General features: G+C 34.7%; 2 protein-coding genes across 4 annotated transcripts in view; one reads left to right on the forward strand and one right to left on the reverse strand.

The window, feature by feature from the left end:
• Positions 1 to 13,341, forward strand: part of LOC137621523 (endothelin-converting enzyme homolog) — a 127,009-nt gene that overhangs the window by 77,104 nt on the left and 36,564 nt on the right. For all 3 annotated transcript variants that reach the window (XM_068351880.1, XM_068351881.1, XM_068351882.1), the window contains exons 10-17: positions 1,391 to 1,521; positions 1,764 to 1,956; positions 2,149 to 2,316; positions 2,764 to 2,873; positions 3,958 to 4,022; positions 4,144 to 4,263; positions 4,461 to 4,576; positions 10,476 to 10,554. In XM_068351880.1, coding sequence (XP_068207981.1) covers positions 1,391 to 1,521; positions 1,764 to 1,956; positions 2,149 to 2,316; positions 2,764 to 2,873; positions 3,958 to 4,022; positions 4,144 to 4,263; positions 4,461 to 4,576; positions 10,476 to 10,554 — 982 coding nt within the window. The remainder of the gene's footprint in view (positions 1 to 1,390; positions 1,522 to 1,763; positions 1,957 to 2,148; positions 2,317 to 2,763; positions 2,874 to 3,957; positions 4,023 to 4,143; positions 4,264 to 4,460; positions 4,577 to 10,475; positions 10,555 to 13,341) is intronic.
• Positions 1 to 13,341, reverse strand: part of GPHR (golgi pH regulator) — a 401,532-nt gene that overhangs the window by 70,455 nt on the left and 317,736 nt on the right. The gene's annotated exons all lie outside the window — the stretch shown is intronic.

A 13,341-nucleotide genomic window follows, 5' to 3' on the forward strand; every position in this document is an offset into this window, starting at 1 on the left:
TAAATATACAGTATATACATACATATAGTATATATATATATATATATATATATATATATATATATATATATATATATATATATATATATATACTGTTTAAAAGTTACTCATGAATAGTAGAGGCAAGGGACAGTGAAAATGCCCAAGAGACTGACTATATACACATATGACCAGCACTCAAGCCCCTCTCCATCCAAGCTACGATTAATGAGCGTCAGGCAATGGCTGCTGATGACAGCAGGTAGACCTATAGACTTCCCCAAATCCTCCATCATCATCTAACAAGGATGGCGAAATTGCAGACATTACAAGAAACTATCAAGCTCGAGCGGAACTCGAACCCTAGTTTGGCAAACCGCCAGACAGGGACGTTTCCAATAGGCTACCACAGCCACAGTAGTGCCCCGGTTTACAAATGACTCTGAATAAGAGCAAATCAGTTTATGAGCATTGTATCAGTCTGCCGGCTATGATTGTCTTCAGTATACGCAATTTTAGTAGACAAGTGCTAACGAAACTGGCACAAAATCAGTCAAGTTGCGACCACACACACACACACACACACACACATATATATATATATATATATATATATATATATATATATATATATAATATATATATATATATATATATATATATATTAAGAGAGAGAGAGAGAGAGAGAGAGAGAGAGAGAGAGAGAGAGAGAGAGAGAGAGAGAGAGAGAGAGAGATTGTTAATAAATATACGTACTTACGACTGACAGCAAGTGATTCTCCAGAAGGATAAGCATGGGATGGAGAGCATTTGGTAAACAAAATGTGATTATGAAATGTAAAATGTTACTTTCTCTAAAAAGAAAAGTATTTAATGAGATGGTCTTACCAGTATTAACTTATGTATCAGAAACTTGGAGCCTTACTAAAGCCTTAGAACATAAGCTAGTTACAACTCCTCAAAGAGCTATGGAAAGAATAATGATGAGAATAACACTATGACAGAAAAAAGGAGCAACATTGATACGAGAGTAAACGGAAGTAAAGGATATTCTGACATGTAAGAAAAAGAAATGGACATGGGCAGGACTTATAATGAGAATGACAGACAATAGAAGGACGTTAAGAATAACAGAATGAGTCACTAAATATTCTAAAAGAAACAGAGGAATGAAGAGAAGATGATGGATCGACGAACTAAGGAGAGTTTGCCGGCGTGGACTGGCACAGAAAGATCATAATAGATGCAATTGGAAGGACACGTCTGAGGGCCTTGTTCTGCAGTACTAGTAAATAGTGATGAGGATGATGATGATGAAGATGTATTGTATAAAATAGTAGTTGTTATTTGATATCAATAGTGGGGTATAACATTTTATAACTTTTCCCATAGTTCTTTTTCTTTTTTCCAGTTCAATATGAGAAACATCATTCAAGAACTTCTAGGAGTTTTAATACATGAACCAAATGTGTTCACAATACACGTATATTCCAGGGATGTACTCAAGAATCTGTTTGTAACCATTGCTGAAATTTATGATTCGTAAGTAATATACATTATGTGCAAATGAATCAAATACTAGAACTTGTCGTCACGAAAATTTCCTTTAAATGCATGACTAAATGCAAGCTAATTTACAATTCTCTAACATATTATCTTACAGATATACACACAGTGCACCTATAATAACAGATATATACACATACTGTACCTATACCTATCATGTTGCGTGATAAATAATTTTGTGGCTATATGGAAATACTGATCACTATTGATTATTTCAGGCAGAAGCCACTTATGCAGAGCATTATGCAGTTATTGTGGGTGGAACACATTTATGACAATTTGATCACCCCACTGGATGGACCGGCAGGAAGCCAGAATTACTGTTTAAACATAGTTACCAAATTCATGGATGATTATGTCTCATATCTTTACTTGAAGCAAATGACTGAAAGGAATACCGTTGAGAGTCAGGTATTATGGAAAATAAAGCACGCTAATAGTAGAAAAAAAAAGTCATGTATTACAAAAAATTTCACAGCTGTTACAATTGACATTGTATACTGTAGCTACCTAGTTGTCTCCATTATTTTCTTCAGTGAAATTATGTACTGAATTGGCTTTAATAAAAACTCTAAAATGGTTCACATATAAATATCATTGCAGATGGAGCGAATGATTCGCATTACTTATGACCTTATGAAGTCTCAGGTGGAAGACTCAATGTTGGAATCCCGCAATGATTTTATAAACAAGTTGGATATGATGTCTGGAGAATTTGCTAATCTGAATGAGGCCAAAACAGCACTTAAGAACAATAAGAATGATATCAAGGTGAGATCTTATGAATTTTAATACCCAATCAAACATTCTTTCCTTATCAAGGAATGTTATGTAGTACTGTATTAAATAAGCTCACAACCAAGGTACATGCTGTACCTCAGTTTTATCAATAATTTGAAAATATTTCTAAAATATTTCTCAAATATTAAAACTCAAGATTCATTAAATGTGATATAAACTACCGTAAAATTACTCCAAAACTACTCAAATCCCATTTTGTTAGATATCAAAAGTTTTCCAGATTACAGATGAGGCAATTAGATAAATCTTTTCCTATTTGTGAGTATCCTACTACAAAGTACAGTTTACATTAATTTGTTGGGATAAAGATTTACGATTACTCATGTTATAATTTACAAATCTTTGGGATTAAAAAACCTGTGCATAAAACTTTAACTAATATTTCAGACCTAATTAGATGAAATTCATTCTACACAGATAAGTGTAGCTGAAAATAACTTTGCTGAGAACTACATAAGGCTTATGAAATACGACAGAGAAAGATTGCACAAAACTTTAGATGATGATCCAAGTGACTACAGACCACTGTAAGTCTAAATGATGACCCAAAAGTTTAGGTTGCTATATATATATATATATATATATATATATATATATATATATATATATATATATATATATATATATATATATATATATATATATATATATATATATATATATATATACTGTATATATAACTGAATATTTAAAAAGGTATTGCTGAAGTATAAAATTCTGAAAGTGTGGGTAGTAGGTTGGTTATGGCACCACCCATCCATTGAAATACTACAGCTCGAGAGTTATTGAGTCCTTTGACTGGCCCCACAGTACTACATCTGATCCTTCTCTGTGGTTACGGCTCATTCTGACTTTGCCTACACACAAACTGAACAGTCTAGCTTATTCTTTCCACATTCTCTTCTGTCCTCGTGCACCTGATAACACTGAGATGGCCAAACAATTCTTCTTTGCTCAGAGGGTTAACTACTGCACTGTAATTGTTCACTGGCTACTTTCCTAATCGCAAAGGTAGAAGAGACTCTTCAGCTATGGTAAGCAGTTCTTCTAGAAGAAGGATACTCCAAAATCAAACAATTGTCCTTAAGTCTTGGGTAGTATAATAGCCTCTGTACCATGGCCTTCCACTATTTTGGGTAGAGTTCTCTTGCTTGAGGGTACACTTGAGCACACTATTCTATCTTATTTCTAGTCTTCTTGGTTTTTGAAGTTTTTATAGTTTATATATGAAAAAAATCTATTCTAAAGTTATTACTGTTATTTCATTTTAAGTGTTCATTTGTTCATTACATTTTCTGTAGTTTGATTATTTCCTTGTTTCCTTTCCTCACTAGGGTATTTTCCCTGTTGGAGCCCTTTGCCTTATAGCATCTTGCTTTTCTAACTAGCGCTGCTGCTTAGTTAGTTAGCAATAATAATAATAATAATAATAACAATAATGATAACAATAATAAAGAAAGGTTTCAATCCAGTCATTAAAGAGAATGCTTCTTTACCTACGGGTAGACATGATTAAAAGATACCGGTGATTAGTTTTGAACAGTTTCCTAAGAATTCTAATTTATAACAATGCACATGAATCACAACAATAATATAAAAATTTTCTAAAAGGTGGAGCTTACTGCAGTCCCCCTACAAAAACAGAGGAGTTACGTCTTATCCACTTAATAAATTTTGTAAGTAAGAGTTTTTATATTACTGTTTCTTATACTGCCATTATTCTTTTTACAATTGTGAAAACATTGAAGATGTGCATTATTTTCATAATGTAATATTTTGACTCTTGTATTTCACCAGTGATTCCACATGGGGCCATGTCACCCCCATACTACTATGAAGGTGCTCCTGCATATATCAATTATGCAGGGATGGGACACACGATTGCCCATGAGATTTTGCATGCCTTTGATTCAACGGGTAACTAGAAGAGTTTCTATTTGACAAAATTATATATGATAACATGATATATGATATGTAAAATAGTCGTACCTACAGAAGTAACAAAACCAACAGTAGTTTTCCCCAAAGCTCAATGAATTTAATCTTATTTTAGTGACAATATGACAATAAGTAATTTACAAAGATAACTCATGTTCATTCAACAAACATTGTAGGAATGAAATTCAATGGTGAAGACAATTCGTGGATGAAAAATGATCAAACACTGATTAAGAATAAAAAATGCCTCGAACAGCAGCTCATCAATGGATCTACTAATGGATTATTGAAAGTAAGTACATTAAGCATTTTCTTATGTAACATTCAGATTCTTTTCTATTGTTAGGTGAAAATTTCATATTAATAAAATTCTGTTCCAATCATCTACTGACATCAAACTATTCTATACAACTAATCAGGAAAAAACTGGCCATTGTGCATGCTTAGTCCTCCTATATAACACTTAAATACCTCATTCATTTTACAGTATATGTCACAAAAACAAGTAGTGTGTTGGGAAAAGGAAGGCCACAACACACGGTTAATTAAAACATCTTATATTTGTTGCAATTTAATTATTACTATCTGAATTATAATTCAAGGGGGAAGAAAATCATAGGGAGTGCATCATTGTCCCAGAGCAGCTGGGAAAGAAGACAAGAAGATCAATAGTTGATCATCTTTTGAAGACCATGCACCTACAGTAAGGCAGTCTGTATTTATAGGTTAGTTCTCTTGCATTCAGAGTGATACCAAGGATTATATTCCACATGAATTTTTAGCAGAGGACTGAATACTTACTAGAAACATGGAGTTTGAAGACAGATACCATGGAATAGCCACCACTTCACAAAAGCCAGGCATATGAGGTATGATATCATTACCGAAGTTCGAGTCACAATGAATTAAGGCCTAAGAAAAAGTGGGTTGGTATTCCTACCTAGTGCTAGAAAAAACTTGACGTTTGGGAGAAAGAGAAAAAATGCATAGATGGGAAAAACAGCTTTGAATTGAGTAGCACCTCATCAGCTATGCCAAGCAATAATCTACTACTACTTTACTGGTCAATCACAGTGTGGTAACAGTAGTCGTAGCATTTTCAGAAGTGATGTTGCTTCAGTAGTTTTATCCCGGCCAGAGGTGTTGTGCGATTCTCTACAACTAGATCAAAGAGACCCATAAGCAATTCCTGCTACTGTCAGAGAGGAGAAATTAATCATGCTGGGATCGGACTAAGCTTAAAACTTCAACATAAACTGGTAGATCAAACCAAAAGGTTTAGATGGTATAGATATCCAGATTGTGACATTGTGTCCTTGGTTTAAGTCACTATATTATCATCATTTTATTATTATTATATTACTAGCTATGCTACAACCCTGGTTGGAAAAGCTGGATGCTAAAAGTCCATAGGCTCCAACATGGAAAAATAGCCCAGAGAGGAAAAGAAATAGAGAAATAAATAAAATAGACATGTCACATATAAGCTATGAAGACATACTCTAAGCAGACTCATAACTATTATTTCAAACAGTGTACATGAATGAAATGGAGAGTGAAGGGGTAAATATGAGTGAGTTGTAAGTGCTCCGCTTTCCCTACTGTCATATTGCTCTTCATTCTCGAACTGTCGACCTAACCACGCCATGATTCCTTGCTGCTGGAAGAAGGCGATGGTGGCTGGTACAACACAAACATACACCACCGGGGTCTAGCGATGGCAGGCAAGGCAGCCGGTCGGGACTAAGGTCCACTCCAAAGCCAAAGCAAAGTCCTTCAAAAGAAGGCAACCGCGTTACCTCATACAAATGGGAAAAAGGCACGCTAATAGATGAAGATTCTCGGAAGGCTTTGGTCTAATAAGGGATTGATAAAGCTGGAGAAGATGCACGAGTTCATATACTACTACAGGTTTACGAATATCATCTGGTGAGTGAAGGGGTACATAAATATGATAGAAAACTACAATGATTTTTTTATATATATTTTCATCTTAAAACTCATACATAATATATATATATATATATATATATATATATATATATATATATATATATATATATATATACATATATATATACATATATATATGTATAAACATATATATATATTATGTATATAGGCATTTAAATGCACACATGCATGTACGTGCATGCATATATAGACTCTCACAATTCCAGAGCTAGAGGATTACACCTAAACCTTAGAAATCAAAATCATCCTCATTTTCCAGAGCTGTCAGATACTTTTTTTCGGAGTGTGCAAATTGGGGGCTCGAGTTACTCCATATTTAGATATGTTTGCAAAATTGCTCCATTCCTGGCTTCTGGTGTATTGCTCACCACAGCTTATGAAATTTAGATGCATTTACATCATATCAGTTTTTATTGAATTTTTCATTATTTCAAACAGTGTACATTAATGAAAGGGTGAGGGAAGGCGTAAATATTAGTGAGTAGTAGGTGCTCCACTTTTCCTACTGTTATATTCCTCTTCATTCTAATGAACCTGGAGGGCTTAGCTCTAATAAGGGTTGGGATGGATTTGTAAAGCTGGAGAATATGCAAGAGATCAAGTGCTACCTCAGATTTATGTATATCTTCTGAGCACTAATCTTGGGTTCTATATAGTAGAGAAATAAAAAATCTTTGATGAAGCCTAGTGAGCCTCAGAAACCTGTTTTTCCTCCAAGATAAGAATCTCTCATTACAGGAGATATGAATCTTATTCAGAACTGTTTAATCCACATGAACAAGTTTGTCATCTACTCTCCGAGTTGACTGACTGAAAGGAGGCAGGCATTTCATTTACTCCTTTAGCAGCAGAAGTAAATTTCTTTATGCAGCTCCTAAAAACAGTCTACATCCCCTGATGATGAAAGACAAGGGCAATCTTCCCTAATTAAATGTTAATTCTGCTCTTCATCTGTACTAGATTCAAGGGAATTAGTAGTGAGGTTTAATAAAAGAGAATCATAAAAATGATCAAATGCGATAGCAGTGCAAGACATAGTGATTAGATGATTGAAAGAATGACCAGCGGGAGTAACGTTAGAATCCTCGGCCAAATCAGAATGAGATTCGGAGTCATGATCGGAGTAAGATTCAAAGTCGTGATTGGAGCAGGATTGGATTTGTGATTGATATGAGATTCAGAGGAGCCAATAACATAGTATCTATTAGTCTGAAATCCTGAGGCATTATGAGAGCGAACATCAGAGGTGCTATTGGAACAACTGTCACTTGATTTCAAGGCATTATTGGCATGATTCAGATGCATGAGACTTAATAGCACAAGTGACAAGAATTTCCTCTCCCTCCCTATGCTCAATGCAAAAAGTCTAGCAGGAAAAACATTTGCACTCAGTGAAGAAATGCGATGTACACTGCTGTGACAAACTCAAACGATGCGATGCACCAAAGATTGGTGCTCACAGGTCTAAGAACACAAGGCTCAATCTCCTTGCAACCCATCTTGTGAAGTCTATTTGCATCAGTGGCTACTTTGGAGAGGTGTTCACCAGAAATGGTGCAGGGATAATAGAGACTATGTATATAGTACTGATCCCCATAAAAATAAGCAAAACCTTGTGAAGTGCTTTACACAAACGTAAGTGTCTCTGAGGCAAAAGCCGCAGTATTCGAAACTCTTCAATGATTCCGTAATTACACAAGAAGCTGAAAAACTTCAAGTCAGCACTAAAAGAGGAGTTACATGAACATGGGAAAATCTACTTCCTTTTGGAGAAGCAGAAATTGTCCAAAATACTTTCAGTTCTGATGTCCTGCCATCAAAACTCGTGCACGTGCTATCATCTTTTGCTTGTATAATTTTGAGTTCATTTCATCCTGAAGTCAACAATGTATTGACTAAACCATTCAAAATCATCCTTGGAAGCATGGTAATCTTGGCTTTCCGTTTGTTTATCAAACCAATGTTGTATACATTTCATCCAGCAGTCACACGTTACATTTCTTTCACAAAACAAAATGGTAACCTGCTATCATTGTCTCTCTTCGTTTTTGTAGGGTACTGAGGTAGGTCTACCTTCAGCTTACTTGGATTGGTAATACCTATTAAAATGAAATTTCTAGCCCTGGTTTCTATCAAAATACATAATAAATCTGATGCATTCCAGTCTATTTTAGCTTTTGAGTGAACTTTATCAACTTACACTATGAAAACCCTCTCTAAAGGTGAAGAGCCAAAAAATTATCTGAAGGAGAAACATAAGTAATGGACATTTGAGAAAAGGAGGAGAAATGAAAACTGTTGGAGGATTGGGAGTCATATCATTATCATTAAAAGGGGAATTATTTACACTAAAAGATTTCAGTAATCTTGACTGAAATATCGTGGGTATATCTAGGCTACTACTTTGCTCCCGCTTGATACTATGTTTATCATAATTAAATATTATATAATCAGAGAGATCCCTACACTTACTATCATTATTATTACTTGCTAAACTACAACCCTATTTGGAAAAGCAGGATGCTATAAGCCCAGGGGCCCCAACAGAGAAAATAGCCCAGTGAGGAAAGGAAAAAATGAAATTAAAATATTTAAAGAGTAACGACATTAAAATAAATATCTCCTATATAAACTATGAAAACTTTAACAAAACAAGCGGAGGAGAAATAAGATAAAAAAGTGTGCGCGAGTGTAACCTCAAGCAAGAGAACACTAACCCAAGACAGTGGAATACCATGGTACAGAGGCCATGGCACTAACTAAGACTAGAGAACAATGGTTTGATTTTGGAGTGTCCTTCTCCTAGAAGAACTACTTACCATAGCTAAAGAGTCTCTTCTACCCTTAACAAGCGGAAGTGGCCACTGAAAAATTACAGTGCAGCAATCCCTTGAGTGAAGAAAATTGTTTGGTAATCTGTGTTGTCAGGTGTATGAGGACAGAGTAGAATATGTAAAGAATAGGCCAGACTATTGAGTATTTATGTAGGCAAAGGGAAATGAGCCGTAACCAGAGAAAAGGATCGAATTTAGTACTGTCTGGCCAGTCAAAAGACCCCATAGCTCTCTGGCTGTAGTATCTCAACGGGTGATTGGTGCCCTGGCCAACCTACTACACTTAACAAATGAATCCTGAACCATATACTCTCTGAACAGATGGGGTACATCTTATCCAAATTAGTCTCACTACATACTATATAAAATCTAATTCCAGAGGACAGAACTTGAATATCAAGATAAAGCTTTATTAAAAATCCATCTACTACCTTGAGCCTGATAGGTGAAAAAAAAAATCCTCTCACAAACATAATACCACATGCATAAGATATAACCTTACTGTTAGGCTTGATAAAGCAAGAATGAGTTCCTCCAGCATAGTGGCCACCACTCACGGCAGCATACATAGTAAATTAGTATTATCCAGATGTGGGAGGTCTAGTCATAAAAATCCACTACCAATTCTCTATATTTTAATGCCTCTCAAGCAAAGATGTGCTTTTATAGCTTATGGCACAATGAATGGTTGGTATAACTTATTGAAATAATTTTGTATAAAAAATGAGAAAACGTTTTTGCAACTGTAAACCAAGCACCATAGGTAACTGGTTACTGTGAAACAGAAAATGAGAAGTGAAACAATACAGCAATGAATTGGTAAAGACTTAATCATGTTACTGCATAAAGAAGAAACGGAAATATTGTAAGTGAAAGAGAACCAAAAAAACAAGTAACATTCCTAGGGGAATGAATTTAACATCAAAATTCCTTACGATTACAGAACTTAAACAACAACAAATGTGAACAATGAAATACTATGAACACCTGAACGAGATGAATGATGAACAAATGAGGGAAGGCGGCTTACATTACTGGAAACCTATAGTGTGTGAGTGACATGAAAGGGCTGTAAGTAAAAGTCATAAATGAATGAGGTTAGATCGGAGGACAGAAAAAGCGAAAAGAACACTACTTGTTCAACCAATACATATTAGTGGATCTGAGATTTGATGCACATAAGAGATATGATTAATGTAAATGTAATGAATGCAAAACAGTAAAATAGTCAGTCATTTTTTCCTTAAAAAACTATCATGTAAAGTTTGAAACAAAATTTTAAAGTTTATAAAATCTTTTCCTACAAATAAAATACTAATGATTTTTGAGAGAAAAAAATAATATTAGCATTTTTTCCCTTCTATTCTTCATGGTATATCGAAGCTTCAACCATATCTGCACCTGGATGAAGTACTAGCAGATGTGGCAGCTCCAAATCTAGCATGGAACGCATATACTAAAGGTAAGAAAGAGCATTTGACTAAATTCAAGAAAAGGTTATAATAAAAGGAAATAAGTAGGCAAAATTGCAAGTAAGATGTTAGAGTAGTGGGTTGTAAATGTAAAAAAGTATCTAACCAAGGAAGTCTGAATTAAAGAAAGCATTAGATTCATGGAACACAGAGTAGAAAGCCCATTCATTGCTTAGTTGCAGCTGGAGAAGAATTCCACAGTAGCACCAAGGAGTCTAAGTTAAAAAGAGGTTAGGCAATAAGGTAGAAGAAATTATGTGGATATGGAGGTAAAGTAGGAAGCTAAAAAGTCAAGTTCAGCTAGGAGCATAGACTCCTTTAAGCTATGGCTAGGAGCCAAAAGGACTCTTCAAATATTCTCTAGTAATGCTTGCACTGGACATGTGAGGTTTAGTGATGGTCATACACCTTTACATGGTTTGATTGGAAGGTTTTGTGGGTAAATGAAAACCAGCATTGCACTGTGATGATGGAAGAACAAAATGGGTTGATTAGTATATGTATTTGGAGGTAAATGTAATGAATGATGGTAGGAGTGGTAAAGATGTATCACGAAATAGGTATAGTGAGGTAGGCAACCAGATGTTTGCAAAAGCTCTCAAACTGTAGAGTATGCTAAGTACTCCAGTATTGATAGTGAAGTCAAAGGAATGGCCAGGAATGACCGAAGAGAATATTTAGAAAAGAAAGCAGATGAAGCTGACAAAGCAATGAATTCAGAGAGTGGCTATGTTGTAAGAATTGCTCATAGAATTATCAATGGAATCTCTACTGGGGCAAAAAAGAAGCATATACCCATCTAAATGAGAGATGGATCTGTTATAACAACAGAAGATGAAGAAAGGCAACACTGGATGAAACACTTTAATGAGGTCATGAATAGGAGATATGAAGTGAATAATTTTATTGATATACCTGAAGCTGAGGAAGACCTTGATGTGCCCATGAATGAATTCAGTGTGTTTGAAGATGAAACATCATTGGTAGGAGAAAGGATTAATGAGGTGGAATCATTTAAATATTTAGGAACTATGATCTCTAATAAAGGATCTTTAGAATTTGAGTTTAATGAAAGATTGAAAAAAGCAAATCAAATAATGGTTAGGTTAAGTAAAATTTGGATATCAAATCACATGAAATTACACATAAAAATCAGGCTATATTTCATTTAGTGAGATCGGTGTTACTCTATGGGCATGAGTCATGGTACGACAAATGAAACGATATACAACAGATTTTGTAGATATGAGAAAAAAACTCTCCAGAAAAATATTGGGAGATGAATGGCTGGACAGGATTAGAAATAAAAATATAAGAGATGTTACCCGAGTGCCCTATAGGAATGAGATCATGGTCAGGGGTAGATGGAGATGGTTTGGTCAAGCTCTTTGCAGTCCCCAAGAGATATTACTTCACCAAACTTTCAACTGGGCTTCACAAGGCACTAAAAGAGTTGGAAGACCCAGGCCTACATGGCTAAGGACTATGAAGCGTGAAGTAGGAGATAATGAATGGAGAATAATTGAATTATAAGCTCAAGATAGAGACGACTGGTGAAAGCTAATAAAGGCCCTTTGCGTCAGTAGGCATGGGAGGAGATGATGAAGATAATGATATATATATATATATATATATATATATATATATATATATATATATATATATATATATATATTCATATACAGTATACACTCTATGTGTGTTATTGAACATACATCCTTAGGATAGACACTAAGCGTTTTCCCAGGACATGAGACCAAAATCAAAAGGATAAACATGGGTTGGAGAGCTTTTGGTATTCAAAATAAGATTATGAAAATTAAAATGCCACCTTCTCTAAAAAGAAAAGGATTTAGTCAGATTGTCCTAAGGGTATTAATTCGTGCATTATAAACTTGGAACTTTACTAAAGCCTTAAAATGTAAGCTAGTTACAACTCAAAGAAAAATAATGGGAATAACAATACGACAGAAAAAGAGCAACATGGATACGAGAGGAAACTAAAGTAGAGGATACTGAAGTGGACATGGACAGGACATATGATGAGAATGGCAGAATATAGATCGCCAAGATAAATAACAGAATATGTCCCTAAGGAATGCAAACAAAGCAGGGGAAAGGAGAGAAGACGATGGATTGAAGAGTTGATAAAATTTATGGGTATAGACTGGCATAGAACGACCATAAGCATATGGGAATGGAAGGACATGCCTGATATATATATATATATATATATATATATATATATATATATATATATATATATATATATATATATATACATACATATTTCTTCTTCTTCTTCTTTTACTCAGTGACCATAGTTGTTTTAGCTAATTTTTAATGGCCGGATGCCTTTCCTGCTACCAACCCTCCCCATTTACCTGGGCTTGGGACAAGCACCAAGTTGAGGCTGGCTTGCCCCCCTCAGTGGCTGGGTTGTATATATATATATATATATATATATATATATATATATATATATATATATATATATATATATATATGATGTATCTATTCAGGATTTACTCAGTATTTTTATTTTTTCTTAGGGTCTATATGAGAAGATCAAGAGGGAGACAGAGAATTATAGGGGGAGATAAGGTAAAGGATGATATGAAGAGAAGAGGTTTGATGGAAAAGGATGCCTTTGAAAGGCATTGGAGAGTGTGCATCAGGCAAGTGACACCTTGATGAAGGGATATTGGTCGGAAAGAAGATATATACTGCATATACTACTTTACCCAAGTCGTCAAAAATGATGTCTAAATATTTAG

Source organism: Palaemon carinicauda, chromosome 28 (genome assembly GCF_036898095.1).
Source record: "Palaemon carinicauda isolate YSFRI2023 chromosome 28, ASM3689809v2, whole genome shotgun sequence".
Taxonomy (NCBI): domain Eukaryota; kingdom Metazoa; phylum Arthropoda; class Malacostraca; order Decapoda; family Palaemonidae; genus Palaemon; species Palaemon carinicauda.